The sequence below is a fragment of the Gracilinanus agilis genome, chromosome 3 (assembly GCF_016433145.1).
Source record: "Gracilinanus agilis isolate LMUSP501 chromosome 3, AgileGrace, whole genome shotgun sequence".
Lineage (NCBI taxonomy): Eukaryota > Metazoa > Chordata > Mammalia > Didelphimorphia > Didelphidae > Gracilinanus > Gracilinanus agilis.
The window spans coordinates 25904092-25924905 of NC_058132.1; the positions used below are offsets into that span (position 1 = coordinate 25904092).

At 54.1% G+C, this 20814-nt stretch overlaps 2 protein-coding genes across 6 annotated transcripts in view; both read right to left on the minus strand.

The window, feature by feature from the left end:
- Window positions 1-2598: 2598 nt before the first annotated feature.
- CCDC97 (coiled-coil domain containing 97) lies at window positions 2599-5383 on the minus strand. Of its 3 annotated transcripts, none has more exons than XM_044671133.1 (5): window positions 5304-5383; window positions 4089-4574; window positions 3256-3522; window positions 3035-3158; window positions 2599-2836 (listed from the first exon to the last, which is right to left on the minus strand). In XM_044671133.1, exons 1-5 carry the CDS (start codon window positions 5335-5337, stop codon window positions 2716-2718), a joined length of 1032 nt encoding a protein of 343 aa, XP_044527068.1. In that variant the 5' UTR covers window positions 5338-5383; the 3' UTR covers window positions 2599-2715. The 3 variants fall into 3 exon arrangements, with proteins under 3 accessions (XP_044527068.1, XP_044527067.1, XP_044527069.1); XM_044671132.1 differs by having other exon boundaries at window positions 3035-3164; window positions 5304-5382; XM_044671134.1 differs by lacking the exon at window positions 5304-5383 and having other exon boundaries at window positions 3035-3164; window positions 4089-4617.
- Window positions 5384-9681: 4298 nt separating this feature from the next.
- The window catches only part of HNRNPUL1 (heterogeneous nuclear ribonucleoprotein U like 1), a 33271-nt gene continuing 22138 nt past the window's right edge, over window positions 9682-20814 (minus strand). For 2 of the 3 annotated variants that reach the window (XM_044667346.1, XM_044667344.1), the window contains exons 11-15: window positions 18116-18284; window positions 16553-16888; window positions 12077-12345; window positions 11075-11269; window positions 9682-10596 (exon numbers count right to left, since the gene is read on the minus strand). In XM_044667346.1, coding sequence (XP_044523281.1) covers window positions 10486-10596; window positions 11075-11269; window positions 12077-12345; window positions 16553-16888; window positions 18116-18284 — 1080 coding nt within the window. In that variant the 3' untranslated portion in view covers window positions 9682-10485. The remainder of the gene's footprint in view (window positions 10597-11074; window positions 11270-12076; window positions 12346-16552; window positions 16889-18115; window positions 18285-20814) is intronic. The other variant, XM_044667345.1, reaches the window with a different exon arrangement.

Here is a 20814-nt window from a genome sequence, read left to right on the forward strand (position 1 = left end):
CGCCCCCCACCCCAGCTGGCCCCTTATGGGAGGGGAAGGGGGACCTGGCCTGGGGGGGTCGTGTGGTATTTAAAGGCCACCCGGACCCCAACCTCCCTGGGGTCCGATTAAAGGTGGAGAGAGAACCGGGGGTCTGTGCGTTATTGGAGGGGCTCCGGGTCCGCCTTCCTGCTTCCTCTCGCGTCTTTGTCTCTCTCCTCTCTCGGGGTCCCCTGCTAAGGGAGGCTGCTGCTGGGGGGGGGAGGGGAGGCGAGCGGGGCCAGGCTGGGGCAGGCAGGGTCTGCCGAGGCCCAGGTTCTGGGCGTCTGCGCCTCCTCCCCCAGCTATTTCTGGGGGGGCCGCGGCGGGGCGTGCGGTGGGGAACTGTCAGGACTTGTTGGGCTAGGGGCGAGTGTGGGGGTTGGGCCGGCGGCGGCGGCCACGCAGACTCAGACGCGTGAAGACCCCCGGCCCCAGCAAGGCTCACGGGATGACCTCAAAGGAGAGCTGGGCAGACCCCAGAACGCGGAGCTGCGATCTCATTTGTGTCTACGCGCCCCGAGGGCAATGCCTCTGCCTTCCTCGCCGGCCAGGGATGCCCAGTGAGCTGGCAAGGGGAGGGGGCTGGGCCTGCGGGGTGCCCGCCCTGCCCAGCAGAGCCGAGAAACTGTGTAGCTAAGCACCTTCCCCTTTCTGGAGAGGTGGTGGGTGGGGGGAAGCCCCACCCCTTGGTGTGCCACCCTGGCATCTCCAGAGCCCCTCCCCCTCCCCGTTTCGCACCCGGGGCCCTGCCCCATCCCTGGCTCGTGCCTGCTGGGGGCCCCGGCTGGGTGGCCGGGCCGAGTCGGGGCACGTCCGCCCCATGCCCGAAGCTGCTCCCGGCTGGGCGCGTGGGGGATGGGGGAGAGGAGGGCCGCGGAGGTGGTTGCTCCCCCAAAGGCCCGGATCCCTCCCCTGAGGCTGGGGCCGGAGGGAAGTGAAGGGGGGCATGGCTGGGTTCCGCCGCGGCTTCCTGTCCGGCCCCCACAGGGGCAGGAAACTGAGGGCGGTAGGGACCCTTCCTGTCTCTCCGCCCGTGTCACTGCCCCCCCAGGCTCCTTCCCTGAGAGCGGGTGTGAGCTCGGAGGGGGTCCGGCGGCCCAGCCGACAGCCGAGTGGGTGGATGTGCGTCGTGGAGCTGGGTGTTTTCCCTCTCGCTGGTGTTTTGTGTTGTCTGTGGCTTGGGGTGTGCATTCGTGTGCCCACCCCCCTTCCCCTTCCCCGGGGCCTCTCTGCCTGCCACGGTGGCAGGCGGGCGCCCGCGGGCAGGGGCTGCGGTGGGCGTTGGCACAGGGCCCAGCCCACTATATAAATATCCCCGGGCCGTGTTTACATGGTACACAGCCTGGGGAGGGGGGCCGGCCCCAGACACTTGCCTTCTCCCCGACTCCTTTCTCCCTGAGCCGGGATGCCTGGGTCCCTGAGGGGGCGGCAGGGGGCAGCCCGGAACACAAATATTTTCTCTGACTCCCGAGTCGTGGGCGAGACAGGGCCTGGCCCGGGACGCAGACTCAGACTCCCCTTAGCCCCCACAGGGAGAGGCACAGACAGACTGACCGGCCCACCGACCCCTCGGGCCCCTGCGGGGACACCAGTCATCCCTTGACCTGGCTTCACCCAGCCTCTCCCGGAGGGGTTGGGGAGGGGAGGGGGAGGCAGCCCTTCGGTCCCCCCTCAGTCCCTCCACTGGCGTTCTTTGGGGAGTAAGAGCCCCGGCTGGCGGCCGAGGCCAGGCTTTCCCCAGCTGCGTCCTGGGGGCCTCAGTTTCCCTCTGGTCTCCGAAGCCCCTGCCAGCCCTCCTTCCCTCCTGACAGCGCTGGCTCGGGGGACTTCCGCTGAGCCCGCTTTGTGTCGGCTTTGGTTGGTTCTTCCGGGAGCGGGGGCAGGGCTTTACCTTCCGTGGGATCTCACCCCATGGCCCCGGCCCCCTTCCCCCGGGGCAGGCAGAAGGGTAGGGGTGCGGCACGTCTCCCCAGCCCTTACTCACCCCATTTCCCCCCGTGACTCAGCAGGAAAGCCCCACTGGGAAGGGAGAAAGGGAGGGGGAGGCGGCTTGGTGGTCTCTGTCCCCAGGCTCCAGAGCTCGCTCCCCGAGGGCTTGGTGGGGGGGATCCAAGCCTCCTTTTCCTTTGGGGGGGGAAGGGGAGCCAGGGGCCTGGGAAGGCAGGACGCCTGGGTTCCCACACAACTGGCTGAGTCACCAGGGTCATCTGGCTCCCATTAGGCAGGGCCAGCCCTCTGCGCCCCCCACCCAGGCAGGCCCCGGGCTGGCCCTGAAGGGGGCGGGGAAGGCCTTCGTGGGGGAGGGGAGGGGGAGGCGAAGGATGACTCAGGGCCATGATAACAGGCTGCAAGTATTTGGGGAGTGTAAACAGGCCTGGAGGAAGTGAAGGAAGGGAAAGTTGTGGCTGTGGTTGGGGACTGGGGGGAGCCGGGGGCCACTCTTTTCTGCCCTGGCTAGCCGCCATTCCTCCCAGGCAGATTCTCTTCGGAGTTCGGGCCAGACTAGGGGACCCTGCAGGGGAAGGGGCTTGGCCCATGGGCTGGGGCAGGAGGAACAAAGAGACCCGGAGCAGTCAGAGACGTAGAGAAGCATTCATAGAGGGGGCGGGGTCACAGACTCCAGAGCAGTAGTGTTACACTGGGGGGTTGGGGGGGCATCCCGGCCCAGCAGGGCAGGTGAGGAGGGGGCCGCGCCTACTCCTGCTCTGGCTCTGTGCTCAGCACCTCCCCAGGCTCTTCCTCATCGAAATAGCGCTCTTCCTCATCCCGATTCACAATGTCCAAGTTGTCGAACTCTGGGTTGTCGTCCACCTTACTGCGGCAGAGAGAGGGAGGAGGGAAGGCCATCAGGGCTCCTCGGGGGTCTTCCATCCAGCTCAAGCTCTCTCGGCCTCAGGGTAGCCCCTTGCCCCCTCCGTAAAAGGGGGGGCTATCTGGAGCCTGTGGTTGTCCTTGGAGTTCTGTTCATGCAGCACTTTGGTTAAGGGGGGCAGGGATGGGGGGAGACACCCACCTGTAATCAAAGTCTCCATCTTTGCCATCCAAGAACCGCTGGTGCATTCTGCTGGTGAACTCCTCTCTCAGGATGACCTTTTCCTCGGAATCCGGTACCCAGGCCTCCTCCTCTTGCCCAGGCCCTGAATCTGTTGGACAGACCATTCAGGTGGTGGGTGAGGGGGCTGCCCTGGAGAGCCTGCAGCCGCCTCCCCTAAACCTGCTCAGCCCCTCTCTCACTTTCCTCCTCGCAGTCATCCTCTTCCTCATCTTCCTCCTCCTCCAAGCAGGCCTCCTCCTCCTCCTGCTGCTGAAGCAGCCTTCGCTGCAGCATTCCCTCCTGGTAGGACTGGAGGAGCAGGTCAGCCAGAGGGCAGCCATCGGGGGCCAGGCTCTCTGGGCACCGGGTGGCAGCCAGCTCTTCCTCACTCAGGTACTGTCCAATGTACTGCTCATAGAGCAGAGGGTCCCGGGCCCGCATCTGCTCATCGCTGAAATACTCCCCACCTGGGGGGACATGACAGGCCAGATCTATGGTCCATCCTCCCAAAGGCAAAGGGTGCCCTCACTGTCCCTGCAGCACTGCCCCTCAGGCCCCCACTCTGTTTTAGTGGCCCTCAACACCTGGGATTACAGATCTGCAGGGGAGTGACTGTAACGGGTGTTTGTGGGCACACTGTGTGCCAGAGGCCTGGGCCTCCCACTGTCCCAGGCTGGCTTCTTGGCCACATTTCTTTCTATGCGTCCATGTTTTGGTCTCTGACCTTGTGCACATCCCAGGCTGTGTCCTATCCTGGCCCCGTCTGTGTGCATGGTCCTGGTACTGTCCCTGTGCCCATCACTGCCCCGGCCTGTGTGGGGCCCTGGTGCTGTCCCTGTGCCCATCACTGCCCAGGCCTGTGGGGGGGGGCCTGGTGCTGTCACTGTGCCCATCACTGCCCAGGCCTGTGTGGGGGGGCCCTGGTGCTGTCTCTGTGCTCATCACTGCCCAGGCCTGTGGGGGGGGGGGCCCTGGTGCTGTCCCTAGTCTTTCACCCTGGGCGCATGCCCCATCATTGAGCTAGGCTGCCTACCCCTGATGAGCTCCTGGAGGGCAGCGTAGCGCCGGTTCCTGAGCCGGGTGCGGGAGGCCCTGTCCCTGCCTGAGCTGCCCCTCAACACTTCTGCGCAGTAGAAGTCAGCACGGTAGTCCCCGCGCAGGTGCTGGAAGCAGGCCAGGTGCTCCTCACGGAGGCTGCTCCGGAAGCGCTCCAGGAAGACCAGGGGTTTGTCCCGGTAAAGGCGGCCCAGGATGGCCACCTTCTCCCTCTCCGTGAAGTCTGGCTCGTCCTTCTGCTGGCTTTGCACAGGGACATGGCTGCTGCCGGCCACAGCGCGCAGCATGGCCCGGACACCGGGGTCCTCCCGGCCTCCATCCTCATCCTGTCCGTCCTCCTCGGGCTGAGCAGGGGCCCGGCTCTGGGGGGCCTTGGAGGCCTGTGGCCCGCTTGGCTCCCCCCAGTGCAGGGCACCCCCTGTCAGCCCCGAGCCCGGCTTTGAGATGGTTGAAGCTTCGGCCTCTGAAGGGAAAGAGATGTGACCACGCCCGCTGGGCGGAGCCGCCCCGCCCCTCCCGTCCCTCAGGATGCTTCCGCTCTCCAGGCCTGGGGGTCACCGGCCCGAGCCCCTCGTTTTTTGTGGGCAGGAGCCCTGCAGCTGGGACTTGAATTGATTTGCACAAAATCAATACCTTCAAAGGAAAGCTGGCATTCGAATCCAGCTCCTTAAACCAAATCCGTCCCCTCTCTTCCTTGTTCCGCCCTTCGCGGGAGATCACGGAGCCCAGGTTCAGTAGGGAAGGGTCCGGACCAAGCCAGGTACCGGGAAAGAGGGGAGGCCATCTGCACAGGCGTCGTCAGCACAGGGCCGGAGCCGAGACAGGTGTGCCGGTATGCGCAGGCGTCGTCAGCACAGGGCCGGAGCAGAGGCAGGTGTGCCCATGTGCGCAGGCGCCAGCGCGGGCCCCAGGCTGTCCGTGTGCGCAAGCGCAAGGCTAGAGCCTAGGCAGGTGTGCTCGTATGCGCAAGCGCCGCCAGTGCTGGGGGAGGGGGTGTCCGGTTCTCCCCTGACAAAGCGCCAAGGAGGGCGGGGGCAGGGAAGCTCCCCGAGGACAGATTTTGCCACGCGTAGCTTCTGAATAAACGCCTGCGGACAGAGCGGGGAGGGCTCTGGGGTGGGAGAGATGCTGTTTTCGGGGAAGCCGCAGGGCCTTGATACCCCATCCCCTGCACAGCCCGCCCGGTTCTCACCTGTTCGGGTTCCCTGAACCGCTTCCGTCTCCATCCTGAGTCCGCTCGGGCGAGATCCGGGTTCTCGGAGCCCACTTCCGGCACTCCCAAGTGTGGCGCTCAAACCGTCCCTACTTCGATCTGCGGTCTGGGCCCGTGGTTCCGGCCCGCGCAAAACCCACCAAGGATGTATACCTCCGACGGGGCCCCAAGTGAATGTAAAAAGGAGAACGCCTCGGCCTTCTACTGAAAGGAGGATTTAAGGGAGGAGTACGAGCGGAGCCTTCCGGGATGCTAATAATGCTTCCCATTGAGACCGCTAGGTGGCTTTTTTAACCCAAGTTATAGATGACTTTTGACCCAAGGAGAGAGGTCAGGCCTGCAGAAAGATGGCTTAGGCAGCTGTGGGGAGGATGGACCACACAGGAGAGGGAGCCTGGAGAAAAACCAGGCAGGCACAGATCAGTGGTGATAAAGGCCTGACCTAGGTCAGTAGCCCTGTTGTGGAAATAGGATTGACCAGGCTTGGTAAGGGGAAATGGAAGAATGAGAGGAAAAAGTAGGGGTTGGAAATCTGGGTAGGACGTTATTGGTTTCCTTTCTTTTGGCCATCATGACATGGCAGGCAGTTGGGAGAGAGAGAGAGAGAGAGAGAGAGAGAGAGAGAGAGAGAGAGAGATAGAGAGAGAGAGAGATAGAGAGAGAGAGAGATCAGGTCTGGATAGTAGAGATTTGGGAATCAGCTGCATAGGGATGCTAGGTTAAAAAAAAACCAAAATTTTTAAAATTGATTTTTTAAAAATTTGCCCAGATCCCCTCTGGTATCCCACCTCATCCTCATTTCTCAGTAACAGAATTTCTTAAAAGAGAAAAAAAAAAGTGAATCAAAAATTAAAAAAACATCATATATCGAGTTCCACACCCATGGACCTCCCCTTCCCACTTAACCTCTGCAAAGGAGTGAGCAGAGATGTGATCTTCTATTAAAGATGGTCATTTAACCCATGAGATATGAGGGTGCTTTCCAAAAAGCAGAGTTCAGTATATCTGGATCAAAGGAGAGGTATGTGGGTGTTTAACAGTGCCCGGTACATAGTAGGCATTCTAGAAATTCTAGCTATGATTATGGTATGGATGATGATCTAGCAATGGAGGCTAAGGGCTGGTCACACACCTGTAAGAGAATGTGGAGAGGTATCACACAAGAAAAGAAGTCGAGTGTCCAGGAGGGTACTCAATTGTCAAAAGTTGAGGCAATTAAGAATTCATTAACATTTATTAAAAGCACAAAGGTGTGGGTGGAGAAGGGCCACCAGATTTAGAAATTATAAAATCAATTTAAACTTGGACAGGCTTCAGAGCAGTAATGGGGGGCAGAAGACGGATTGTTAAGAGTTGAGAAGTGAATGGAAGGTAATGTGTGAATAAGTCTTCGCCCAAGAATTTAGCTGTGAAAGAGAAATAAAGAAGGGGATAAACTAGAAGGGATGATAGGGTCAGTCAAATACAGACTTAAAAAATTTTTGAGAATGGGGAAGACTTGAGAATGTGTTACCAATCAGGAAAGAAGTCTTATTATAAGGAGACTGAAAATTAGAAAGAAGGGATGATTGATGAGGCAGGAAAACTACTAGAATAGATAGGAGGGCAGCATCAAGGCATGGCTCTGACAAAGAGCTAGACCACCTCTTTACCAGGGCCTGGGGTAGTTTTCAAGTGAAAAACAAGAGGACAGAGGGTCTCTTCTCTGAATAAAGTAGGAGGCAGGGCATCCCCTTAAGGAGGGAAGAATAAATCTTGAAGAGTGGGACTTCTAGGACATCAGGGAAGAATGAAATTACTGGGTAGCAATGGGAGCCTAATTGAGATAAATTGAGAGCAGACCCATTATAGAGCTCTTACTAAGGTTCACAGTAGCACTGCCTAGCTTTTGGCAAAAGTTCCTTCTCTTCCTTGGCTACAAAAGGAGAGGCATGGGACTAGATGACTTCTAGGGCTCCTTTCAGCTCTGAATCCTAAGAAAGAGCCCATGAACCCCTCATTCTGATTACTGGGTGGAGACCTGATGACCTGTCCTAATTCCAGCAGGAAAGGAAGGGCCAATTCTCCTCCCAGCTTCCTTGGGAAGCACTGGAGAAAAAACATTCACTCTGGAGCCAGATGATCTGGGCTAAAATCCCACCAGCGACACAATCAGCTACTCTGGGTAAGTCTCAATGTTCCTGGGCCTTGGCTTCCTCAGCTTGTCCCAAGGTGCCTTGTAGCTTAGCTCTCAACCATCGGACTCTAGTAGACTATAAGGCCAGTGAGCAGTCAGTCAAAAAGCTGGCCACCTGAAGGTGCAACGAGAGATCTAGTGTTCAGGGGAAAGTTATGCTCCATTTGGCCTTTGGGCTTTCAGGCTCCATTTGGAACAATGCACTCCCCAGCCAATTTTGTACCTAAAGCAGTAATAAATTGGTCTCTGTGGATTGGTGTGCTTGGAATAGTGGATGGCCTGCTGAACCTGGAGTCAGGAAGATTTCGCAAGTACAAATCTGGCCTTAGCCATTTAGTAGCTGTGACTTGGGCAAGCACTCCACCCTGTTGGCCTCAATTTCCTCACCTGTAAAGTGAACTGGAGAAGGAAATGGCAAATCAATTCCAGTATCTTTGCCACAAAAACCCCAGATGGGGTCACAGAGAGTAAGATACAACTTAACCACCGAGCCTCTTGGCTTTGGCACTGACTGTTGAGCCCCACTCCACAATGGGCCCAGGCCTGGGCACCACCCTCTCACTGATGCTGGCAGGCATGAGGACATGCGAGGGGACTGCTGCATCACCCTCTGTGAGGATCAGGGGAAGGAACTGAACGTGCAGCCTGGAGATTGAGGGGAGGCATAAGAGCCAGCTTTAGATGGCCGGCAACCACCTTCACGCATTTGAGTGGGATGTACATGTGTGGTTTTTTAAGTCCACATGCAGCCCGCAGGGCTCCTCATGCAGTCCAGTGGCCCCCACTGAACTGGGCACCCCCAGGGGCCCATCCTGACCCGCCTCTCCTCCACTGTTCAGTCCCTCAGTGAATCTTAGCTTTTCAGAAGCTGAGCCAATTCTTCCTGGAAGCCCTTGTGTCCTCCTCAGGACTGTGTTCCCCAAATATTTCCATTCCCACCATTTTTATACTAACTCAACAGACGGGCTGCTTTTCTCCTCTGCCAAGTATGGCTACAAAGCAGGGCTGAGCTAAAGGCGCCAGAGAACCGTGACTGAATCGACTCTCCCCTACTCCATCTTGGCTGCAACGCTCAAAGGGAAAAGGGCAAAGGAGGAGAAAGCAGCAGGAGGCGTTACAGGCCAGTCAGTCTGGGACCTGCCCTCCTTGTCACCTGGGTAGGGACAGGCCTCCAGTGATCCTGACCTCCAGGCCTGCCTTCACCCAATGTGCCCCCCCCCCAACAAGGCACATTCAAAGCACAACTCCAGCTCCCCTCCTCAAACCTGGCTCCCCGCCTTCCAGGACCTGCACCTGCAGTCTGGGGGATGTCCTCAGCTCCTCTGAATCTGCAGTCACAGGCTTGTTGGGTTTTGTCTGTCCGCTTTTCCTCTCTCCACCCTAGGCCTGGCCCTCATCACCTTGCACTGGGATGACCGCAACCTCTCAAGTGGACTTATAATTGGGCTCCCCAACTTCCTTTTCCCTCTCCCCTCATTCTTGGTGGCCCAAACCCCAAGATGTACCTAAACCACGGCCACTTCCTCCAACCTCCACCAAAACATCGTGGCTCGCTCCCCTTGGCTACCTCTGCCACGAGAGCCGCCAAGCCAGCCCCGTCTGCCCTACCTCACACGAGGCCTGGCCCCCTGTGCACCCGCCACCCTATGAGCCTGGGCCTGAGCCCATTTCCTCTGCTGAAGAGCAGGGTTATTTCCTACAGCCTTTTCCTCCCAGGGTCCATTTTGCCCCGGGGTTCTTGGGTCCCAATCTCACAACTCCCAGCTTGCGTCCTCTCCTTCCTTTGCTCACCAGCTCCTTCTCCACCCTCGGCTCCCCAACGCCTGCTCCTTTGAGCGTCTCCCCTTCAAAGCCCCCTGGGGATCCCGTCTCTGGACTGCTGCATCTGTACCAGACTACTGGACTTGGCCTAGGGCAAGCCCCAGAACCTCCCTGGGTCTGGTTCTCTCCTATCTATGGGAGCTTAAGCTTTCTTACAGGGCTAGACACACAGCAAGGCCTTGTACGCTCGGCTGATTGGGGGCACAGGGGAGAAAAGAAGACACTCCAAGGGAAACAATGGGTTGGGGGAACCATCCTGTTTCCTGAGGACCGCTGGTGGGACCCTGGGGCCGAGCTTCCTCCCTTCCCATGGCCTGCCACTCTCCCTCCCTCCCCAAGAGACCACCAGCACGCCGAGAGTAAAAGTTTTAAAGTTCAATAGTCACTCTCTCCAAATACAAAAAGCAGTTACAATTCAACTCAACACAGAAGCGTGTGTGCAAAGTTACGGGAACTTAGACATTGTATAAAAAGTTAGGTTAAAGATGATTTTGTGGTTTCATTTCCCCAGTGGATGCGTGCTCTTCCTCAGTCACCTGAACTCAGCAAAGAAATTGTTACCTTGATGAAATATTAACAGCCGTCCCACAGTAAAAACTGACATAAATTCTAAAAATTAAAAAACAGAGCATAATTACCATAAAACATCTGGCTTGCCTCCTCCTCCCTCCATCTTTTTTTTTTGTTTTGTTTTTGTTTTTATGTAAAGTATCAGACAATAAAACATCTCCAGAAGGGTTTGGTTTAAGAAGGCCTGGAAAGCTGAGGGGGGAGGAGGAGAAATGGAGGGCGGCAGTTCTGGCCACCAGGGTCTCCTCGGCCCCTTTAGCTACTGAACATTTTCCACTGGAGGAGCCTGAGGCCTCAGAGTCCTCGGAGTGGGGAAGGAGCAGGCCAGCACAGGGCAGGTGCTTGTAAGTCAAAAAGAAAAGGAAAAAAAAAAGCCAAGGGGTTTCTTTCTCTTTTTTTGCTGCATTTTGGAACGTTGGAAAAAGAATGGGAGAGCACAGAGGCACCACGCGCCTTCTCAATGGGAGGATGGGCAGGAAAGGCAGAAACTGAGGACGGACGGACAGACGGACGGACGCAGAGGAGGGAAAGCAGCAGCCGCCCCTCGCCAGCCCAGGCTGAAAGACGTGGTCTCTGCCTCGGGGGCAGCCCCAGCTACTGCGTACTCGAGCCCCCCTGTGTGTTCCCCGAATAGCTCCCGTAGTCATAGTTGCCGTAGTAAGGTGGCCACTGGCCCTGGTAGTATTGGTTCCATTGCTGGGCGTACTGGAGAGGGGTAGGGGATGGGGAGGAGAGAGAAAACACAGCCATAAGCCCTGGGTCCAGGCTGCCTGGCCCCACTTCCCGGGTTGCATCCCGTAAACAGACTGCATGTAAAGGGGCTGCGCTGTGCCCCCTGCCCTCTGCCTCAGGGAAAGGAAGACCAGGAGTTTTTTAAAGCCCTTACCTTGGGTCTTAGAAACAACAGCAAGTAGGTATGGGTAGGCCATGGGGGTCAAGTGACTTGCCCAGGGTCACCCAGCTAGGAAGGGTCTGAGGCCAGATTAGAACCAGGACCTCCCGCCTCTAGGCCTGGCTCAATCCACTGAGCCACCTGGCTGCCCTGAAGGACCAGAGCTTGAGCTCGCTCCAACTCTTCCCCCACACCCCCAATCTGCCCAAGTTCTCTGAGGGCCCCGTGAGACAATGACGAGGCTCAGCCTAGGACTGGAGAGGAGGCCCGAGCCTTCTCCCCAGGACCTACCTGCTGATACTGGTTGTAGTTCTGTTGATTGTAGGTCTGTGCGGTGGGGGGCGGGGGAGGAGTGGTGTAGGTGGGGGTGTAGGCGGTGTAGCTCCCGTAGTTGTAGGTGGGAGGGGGCGGGGGAGGCGGGGGAGGAGGGGCGGTGTAAGCTGGCTGGGTGTACCCTCCCTGATTATAGGTTGGGGTGTAGGTTTGCTGCAAAGAAAAGAGAATGATTCGTGGATGGCCACAGAAGACCTAGCAGGGGTCTCCTCCAGCGCTCTCAGCACCCCCCTCCCTTTGGCATCTACATGGGAGGATCTGGCTTAGAATCCTCCTGGCACCGCTGGGACAAAGATGAGGACGTTCAGGCCGAGCTCCGCTCCTCGGGGCCCCCAGCAGCTCCCAGGGTGCCGAGATCCGCGTCCTCACGGCAGGTTTGGGGAGGTCTGGCGAGGGGACGGGCCTCCAGAGAGGAGCAAGCTCGGCCCGGAGGCTACCTGGAGGCTACCCGGAGGCTAGAGGCCTGCTTTATGTATTTCAAGGCGTTTTTCTGAAAAGGCTCCACACGCGTCACCAGGCTGGCCCTCCATGGGGTCCGAGGCTCTGATCTGTGTTCATACACGTTAGGAAAGCAGGACCCAGAGAAAGGGCGGTGGGGCTCGTGGTTCCACACAGCCAAGCCAGGATTCAGTTCATGGCCTTGGGGCCCCTCGAGACGGGACTCTAGATCCTCAGCCTCTCTCAAGGCCCAGCTTTTAGGCAGCATTATCGCATTAAAAGCTCTTACCTTCTGTCTTAGAACAGACACCCGGTGTCAGCTCTAAGTCAGAAGACTGGCGAAGGCTGGGCAGTGGGGGTTAAATGACTTGCCTAGGGTCACACAGCTAGGTATTAAGCATTATTAAGAAATCTGAATGCCCCCAAAGGAGCGGAAAAGAACGGGGCAGTAAGAGCTCCGGATGTCACCAGTGCCCCACCGGCTGCCCTGGCTCCTTTGCCCCGGCACTGCAGAGGCCTTACCTGGGGGGGGCTGTAGCTGCTGACAGGAGGGGTGCTGCCTATGCTGCTGGCCCCCGAGGTGGGGATGTTGCTGCTTTTGTAGGTGCTGCTGCTGCCGCCACCACTGCTGGGGGGAGGCTGGCTCCTGGCAGGGGGGTAGCTCTGTGGCTGAGGGGCCCTCGTGTAGCCCCCTCGGTTATTGGAGTTGTTGTCCCGGTTATTGCTGCCCCAGCGGCTCTGAGGGTAGCCCCCGCCGCTGTTATTGCTTCCACCCCCACCTCGGTTGAAACCTAGAAACGGCAAAAGGGCATTTGGTTGGCCAGTCATTCAATTCACTCACAGACAGCAGAGGTGAAACTAGGGCCAGCACAGCCACAGTGTAGTGGCTCCAACCCCAGCCCTTGGGCTCAGTTGCTCTTTCCTGCCTGATGGGTTCTCAGGTCCTTCTGCATGATAAACCCTCAAGCCAGAATAAGAGGAGTCACTGGACAAACATCTTAAGTGTCTGCCCGAGTGCAAAAAGGACCAAAGAGTTGTCCCCCTCAAGGATGACTCCTAGCAACAAAGTGGAGACAAGGTCCCTCGTGGCAGGAGGGCCTGAGCCGCTGGAGAATTAGGGCAGGCTTCCTGGAGGAGGGGGCTCATCAGCTGAAGCTGACAAAGATAGAAATTTCACAAGGCAGAAAGGAGAAGGACAAGTTCATGGGGGGCAGCAAAGAGACTGGGATTGGAGAGAGACTGGGAAGACAGAGGAGTTGAACAGAGAGACGATGATCTCTTCTCTCCCCGAGGTCCCCCAAGTCAGCCTTCTGCATAGGACTCCTGATACCCCAGAACAAGAATAAGGGGAGCCCCCTGGAGCAAGAAACACAAGGAAAGGGGATGAGAAGGAAAGGGTCCTGGCACAGGCAGGCCTCTTCCAGCCAGAGGCAGCTATGCCAAAAGGGGACATGAGGGCTGCTGGTCAGCCCCTGCCATGCCTTCATGATCATTTCACTCTTCAGAAGAGACAAGAAGCTTGATCAAGGGTAAGGAAGTGTTTGTTGAAGCAAAAATGGCAGAAATAAGCCTTTTGACAGAGGAGGGAAAGATAGTCCAACCCAGACCTTGGAATTACTTCCGGGAGTTCAGAGAAGGCCATAAATCCACAGGTAAAGCCTGAAGAGGAAAGAGACTCCACAGAGGCAGGGTGACCCTCGGGACTGTGAAATGGTCAGTGACACATAAACAGTCTTGAGGGAGAAAACGGGACAACAGGGACTGGCCACCCTGGGGCTGCCCTAGAAATTCCTTTGCTCCCAAAACATCCAGCATAAGCACCTCATTCTATAGACAAGGAACCTGGAGTCCAGAGGGGCGCAAGGAGGGGCAGATGGCTATCCAAGAAACAAAGCTAACTAAACAAAGGAGGATCCCAAGACAGTGGCACCATCCTTGAAAAGGAATAAGAGTAACTAGCTATAATGCTTTCCAAACCTGATATCCTTTGTACCTTGGGGGGAAGCACTATTATTCTCCCCATTCTACAGCTGAGGAAAGAAAGGCAGAAAAATCGATGACCAGGAAGTGTCTAAGGCCAGATCTTTCTAACTCCAGGTCCAGGGCTCAGCTCATGCACGGCCCAACCTGGCTGCTTGTGTGGCCCACATGCAGTGTAGGGAACTCAGGAACACTCGAGTCTGGCCTCAGACACTTCTTGATGGTGTGACCTTGGGCATATCATTTCACCTTGGTCTGCCCTAAGTTTCCTCATCTGTAAAATGTGCATAAAAGCACCTTCCTCACAAGGTTTTGGTGAAAATCAAATGACAGACTAATTGTGAAGTCCTTCATAGCACAGTGCCACGTACCTAAAAGGCTCTATTGAAATGTAAGCTATTCTAACTGCTATGAGTCCCAGGACTACTGAAGTGGTGGTTAACATGGCAGACACCAAACAGCTTTAAAGTGTTACGATGGAAACAAGAGTAGAGAAATGGCTGGGCTGACAATAGGAAGAGGAGAGGGAATGTCAAGGAAGCCCAAGAGGGAAGCAGGAGATGGTCAGTCTCTGATAACTGGGGAAACTTCAGTAAATCCGTGTGGCCAGGCTTGGCCCAAACAACAGCATTTCAGGTACTAAGTCAACTGTGGAGGAAGGTTGAACTGCTCTCTGTGATGTCCAAAAAACCAGAGACTAGAGCTGGGGAACTACACAGGCTTGGGGGAGCTGGACAGTACAGAGATAGAACACTGGGCCTGGAGGTAGGAAGCTGGAGTTCAAATCCAGGCTTGGACACTGGCTAGTTGTGTGACTCTGGGCAAGTCACTTCACCTCTGCCTGCTTCTGTTTTCTCAACTGTAAATGGATATGATGAGTAACATCTTGTTATGAGAACCACGTGTGCTCCTATTTGCAAAGTTCTCACTTAGCAAGCTGAAAGAGCTCTCTCTGCTGGCTGCCAAATTCCAGCCTGTAGTTGATACAGACAGCTCAGACCCAGCACCGAACTGTAGTAAAGAAACGGGACTCATCAATAGCCTTTCTCTCACTTCGACATAATTGGCAAGTTGGTGCAGGTGAGGGCATTTCCCTCCCTCAGACTGACTGCTATTTGTGGAAGCTGCGACGCTCCCTTGTTTATAAAAATCCTGCCCCTCTTCGTCTCGTTAAGGTTGGGGCTGGTCTTTTCCTGGATGTGGCTGGAGAAAGGGGCACGCACATCTTTGTGAGTCCGCAGAATGGTGTGCAAATGAGTAACAGACCATAGTAGTTAGCTTTGTAAGGACAAGAATTTGACCATTTCTTGAAATCTTGTCCCTGACGAATGATTTGTGAGCAGTCAAAGTGAAGGGAAGCCGGGACATCTGGGAGCTTCTGTGGCCGTGTCACACTAACCTCATGTCCATTTGGGGAGGGTTATTGGTTAGATGGGCAAATCAGGGAAAGGTTATGACAGAGTCTCTCATGTTTGCTCAAGTTCTTGTGGCATATGCAGAAGAGATCTAGCGGGGCTGCAAATATGGCCAGGTGGGCTAAGAAGTGGTTGAATGAGCAAACCCAGAGCCACCATTAATGGTGTGACCTGGCAAGTCTTGAGTGGATTGTCCCAGTAAGTGATATTTAACATTCTGATTGCTTTCTGGGTGAATGCCACGGGGCCTCCGAGCTGGAGGGGACCTCACTAATTGCAGACCGTACTTCTCGAATATATACCAAAGATAAAGCTATGATAGACTAAGGCAGCGATAGGCAAACTTTTGAGCCTGGCGTGTCAAAATTCTCCAAAAAAACAAGCATAACTCCGGTGGTGTGTCACTTTGAGAAAAAACACCATAATTTCGTGATGTTTAGTTTAAATAACAAAAATGTATAATCGTAATATATAACTGCATTTAATTAACCAAAGTAGGTAAATTAATAGGTAGAATCGTCATTGATAGTGCCTACAGAGTGTCTACACTACAGCAAATGTTTTATCCTCGGTGCGCAGCCTCATACTTCTCTGTATGCGGCCGCATGTCATTGAAAACGGCTACGTGTGTCAGTGCTGACACGTGTGTCATAGGTTTGCCATCACCAGCCTAAAGTATACCACCATGTTTGAAGGACAGATTGGATAGACAAAACGGAAATTTAGTAGGGAAAGTTTTATGCTTATCTAAGTTTTTTTTGTGTTCAAAAGAGGTGCTGGTCCTGACGGACTCTGCCCTGGTCCCATATTCCAGAGGCGCTGCATCCATGGAGGTGACTAGGACAAGTAAACTTAAGAGAAAGACATCTCCATGTCAGCTGAAGGAACTGGGAATGGAGAGGAGGGAGAGAAGATTATATTCTTCCAGACTTGGAAGGGCTGACACTTAGACAACGAGTTGGAATTGGTCTGCTTTGGTTTACTGGGCAGACTCGACTCCGAGTCACTCCTAGTGAAGGCTGGCGAAGTCCAACTGAGGCTCGAGACCTCCGAGGACCCTTCCGGGTTGACAGAATAAGACTATAGCAGTATAAGGCTTACCAATGTGCTTTTCCTTCAATATTTCTAAGAGCAGTGCAAACTTGATCATTCCATTTTACAGATGAGAAAACTGAAGTGAAGGATTAGATTATGAGCAAGTCTTCTGATTCTAAGGACCAGTGCAGAAGGTGAGTAAACTCTCAATGTAGAAGCCTTTCTCTGCCACTGAGTGTCTTATAAGAGAGCCCTAGAACACCGCAAAGTGATTTACCCAGGGCTCCATAGCAGTGTGTCAAAAGCAGAATTTGCACCTAGGTCTTCCTGGTCCTGAGGCTGGCTCATCCCTTTTCAGTCATGTTTTTGTGTTTTTCTAACTAGATTTACTCTCACTCCTCCTGGCTACCACTGAACACCTTGGACACATCCCAGAGCAGCACAGCCTCCTCATTCGGACTGGGATCTGGGGGCTGGAGAAAAGGGAGACCCTGCCCACGGTCAGATGTTCCAGGGAATCATCCAGCTGTGCTGATCTGAGGGGGGGGTGGGGGTGGAGAGCTATTACCTCCTCGGTAGCTGCCGCCACTGCCGCCGCCGCCACCACCACCACCACTGTTGCCACCGCCACCACCACTGCTGCCTCCTCGGTTCTGGAAGCCCCCTCGATTGCCCCCAGGCGGTCCTCGGCTGTCGTACCGCTGGAAGCCTCCAGTGCCTCCTCGGCCCCGGAAGCCTCCTGAGTTGCTGACTCCACGATTATCAAAGCGTTTCTCTGGAGGAGGCCCAGCCTTCCTGCCCTCCTCGTTGTACTGTTTCACCAGCTTGTCAGCCTCCTCCCGTTGGAGTTCGATGAAAAGGACTTCATCGAGAAAGTCCCCAACATTGGGCAGTGTGAAGTTGGCTTCAGGGTGTGCCGCAGGAAGAGAGAGGGAGAAAGGAGACATGGTTAGCTGCTTCCAGAGCCCCCAAGAACTAGGCTTACCCTAGACGCAGAGGACTGGGCCTTCTGGATCACCCAACTGTCAGAGAACTGGAAGGTAAACATCAAATTGGGGAGCAGTAAGAGAATTAAGGAAATCCAAGGAAAAAACCTACAAATGGACCTCAACCACCCCCCAACCCCTCCATTTCCACATGACTTTTGTATGGTCCCTGATGTCCCCTGCACAACTCTCCTGATGCCAGCCCTACAGCAAGGTTCTCCTAATACCACCTTGGATATGTCTAGCCTCTCAATTCTTCTAAATGCTCTTTGGTCACTTATTTTAATTCACAACAGCTCCAAGCAGGGTAGGCATGGATACTTGTCCCCATTTTATAGACAAGGAAAAGGGAGAAGGAGATTTCCTTAGAGGTGTTGGGTCTGCCAGTTCACAAAATGAAAGGCCAAAGTTAAAACTTAACCCAAACTCACGTGCCAGTGTTTTCCTCACTACCTCATTCACACTGACCACCTATTCTTGGGGAGTCAGGAGAAGGGAGGGGTGGGGGCAGGACGGCCAGAGGAAAGATATCTCTCCTTCACCTCAGCTATAACAAGCTCCAGTTTATGGAACTGGAATGTCTCCACTGAACATTAGAGGTGACCATGTGGGAAAGGATAAAAAAGAGGCAGAAAGAAATGCAAAGAGAAAACTAACTGAAGTTAGCTAAATAGCTGAGTGAATAGAGAGCCAGGCCTGGAGATGGGAGGTCCTGGACTGTAAAATGAACTCAAGACACTTCCTAGCTATGTGACCTTGGGCAAGTCACTTAACCTCAACTGCCTAGCCCTTGCCATTCTTACTTAGTATTCATTCTAAGAGTTTAAGAAGAAAAAAAAAAGTGTGTTTGTGTGTGAGAGAGAATTAACCAGCAAGAGGCATTCTATAAACATGCTCCCCTCCTAAGTACCACAGGGTCAGGATTGGGTCAGCTGCCTTTTTTCTTTCTTTTTTAAAAGACCTTTACTTTCTGTCCTAGGATAGTTACTGAATATCAGTTCCAGGCAATGGGATCAAAGTGACTTGCCCAGGGTCATGTAGCTAGGAAGTGTCCAGCACCTGATTTGAACCCAGGCCCTCCTGTCTCTGGGTCTGGCTGTCTATCCACTGAGCCACCTAGCTGCTCTTCAATCCTCATTTCCTACCTTTCATTTCTAACACAGCATGATCTGGCACATCCTTCCCCTCTTCATCTGTGCGTCTTATTGTCCGATCTTTTAGGTCTTCATCGGTGGGACAAATGACAATAGCCTTGCGTTGGAAACCTTCAAAAGGACGCATTTTTCGTCTCTGGGCTGATCCATAAACATTTGTCTAGCAATGAGTGACAGAGAAGAGGCAATTGTTTGTTACATATTCTTTAGTTTGGTGGGGCTGGGATGTTAATACGGACACTCCACAGGAAGCTTTCGGGGTTACAGTGTCACGGAGCTGGAACTGGAAGGGTAGGGAGGCTGAGCGACTTGCCTAAACCCACAGAAGTAGCCGTGTCAGGTGGATTTTGGAGCCAGAGCCTTTGGTTCATGACAGTTCTCTAGGTGACTCTGGAGCCCTAACCTACCTCTGAGAAGGCGTGGCTTCATGTCTCCTGGAACCTCCAGGCCCCCTCCAGCCATCCCCATGATTTTGAACCTAGGGTCAATTATGATGCTGACCTCTGTGCATGTTCACAGTCTCGTGTGTGTGTGTGTGTGAGAGAGAAATACACACAAGTGGCAATTACAGAGTTGGTCAAGGCAAAGAGAGTTTGCTAGCAATGGACGAGAGAAGGAAGACTTACTCCTGGGAAAAGTGGGCCATGGAGTACTCTCAAGCAAGTTGCAAACAATGAGCACTCCTCAAGGGCCCACTGTATGCCAGGGTCCAAGCTAGGTGGTGGAGATACAAAACACAAATGGCCACGAGTTAGTCTCAGAAGAGGTTCCATTCTATCAGGAGTCATCCAGGTAGCAGGCTGCTGAGATTTAAACCAATCCCCTTCATCCCAATCCTAGCCAGTCAAGATAAGGGCTTCTCTCTCCTTTGCTGCCACTTCACTAACCCTCCACTCAAACTTCCAGGTCCCTTTGATTCACGGTCCTGAGAAGTTGGCTCTGACGACGGCACAAGCCTGTGCTCTTCAGTATGTTTAGACATACCTCTTGAGATCACCCCTCTTCTATCTACATGGACAAGGCACACACACAAAAGCCTGTGCTCAAAAATTCCCTGGAGTTTAATATGTGCCCAAAAAGAATCTTTCCTCTATAATGTACTCTAATGGTCATTTAGCCTGTTTTGGAATGTCCCTCGGATGCCAACCATGCAAATGGAGACAAATTCCATTTTTGGGAAGATGAATAGCTGACACTGCCTCTTTCACATTGTGTTTTGGGCAGAAATACCATAGCAAATCATAAGACACTAAAGATACCCAGAGCTCTGGGGACATAAAGGTCGTATAATACTCTGCTTATAGAGCAAATGATTGGAATCCGATTGATGAGTGATCTTTGATGGCCTTGTAAAAGGAATTTGGCTGTAGGAGCAAACCTACACAGCCCAGGATCAATGCTCATCTACAAGCTCTGGCATCAAATCATTACTGCAGGGTAGGCCAATGGGTAAAACCAGGAATGGGACTTGGGTTCCAGTTCTGGCTGTCATCCAATCCTTTATCTGGGCCAATTTTCTCCTCTGAAAAAAAACACGGGAATTTGATCATCTTCAATTTTGCTTCTAGCTGAGGTACCCTAGGTTATCCCTTCAGTGAGGAAAGCGAGAAGGGAAAGGGTATTTCACTTCCTCATGGCAATGGCCTTTGAGAAGGTTCATATTAGTTAGGTGAATGAGCCGTAGGGCAGGTGACCCCCCCCCCAATCTCTTCTCCCCAATCTTCCTAATTAAAAGCACTTCTCTTCTGGTCCAACAAGGGAACAATCTTTTTTAGCAGCTCAAAATTTCCTTGGCAGAAAAGCAGGTCATGGACCATCTCCGATCGTCACCATTTAGAGCCCTCCAACACCCTTCACAAACACAACCTTGGCATTGTCTACATGGCAGCTCTTTTGTACTCCTCGAATGACCAAGAAGTTGTCTTATTCTCTTTAACCGTCTGAAATGCAGAGAGGGTTTTGGCAACAGGAGAAAAATCCAGGACTGTGACAATGTCATGCACCAGTGGGCATGGGAAACAGCCAATGAATAGCTCCTATCTTCACCAGCTAGAAAAGGGATTCAATTCCTACCCACCTTTTTTGAATCTCGCTTTGGGGCCCAGGCATTTCTTTCTAGAAAAACTTTCCTTCCATCTGGTGTCATATCTGGGTAGAGTTGAGGTCCCGATTCCACAGTTGAGCTGTTCTGGAATACCTCTGAGGTTTCCCTTTGGGAAGGGGTATGCACTGGTCTAGGGTTCCTGTGGTCTTTGTGGAAGAGTTGGGGTGGGGGTAGGGTGGTTGGACTTGGCAACTATTTTTCTGCTTTAAGAGTGCTGGGGGTGGAGAAGAAGACCAGTCCTGATTCTGTGGTTAGATGGAGTAAAACAGGCCACTTTTTTGGTTTCAAAATTGTCCAAGTTGAGGTGCTTCCTAGCAACAGTGGTGGTAAATACTATCAAATTAATCAAATGGCCATGGCACTAAGAATATAAACTAACTGGCCTGAAGTGTGGAGCTGAGACTTTATTACCCACCTGGGAAAGGAAAGGCAAGCTACCACCAGCAGCCCCATTCTTGGCTCTTCCTCGGGTCAGGGGGCCTCTGGAGGAAATGGTTCAAGTTCAGAGGCTGTTGCTACAGCAAATACACTCTAAGCCAGGGGCCATGCCAAACCTGGCTCAGCTGCAGGCATCAAGGGACCACCA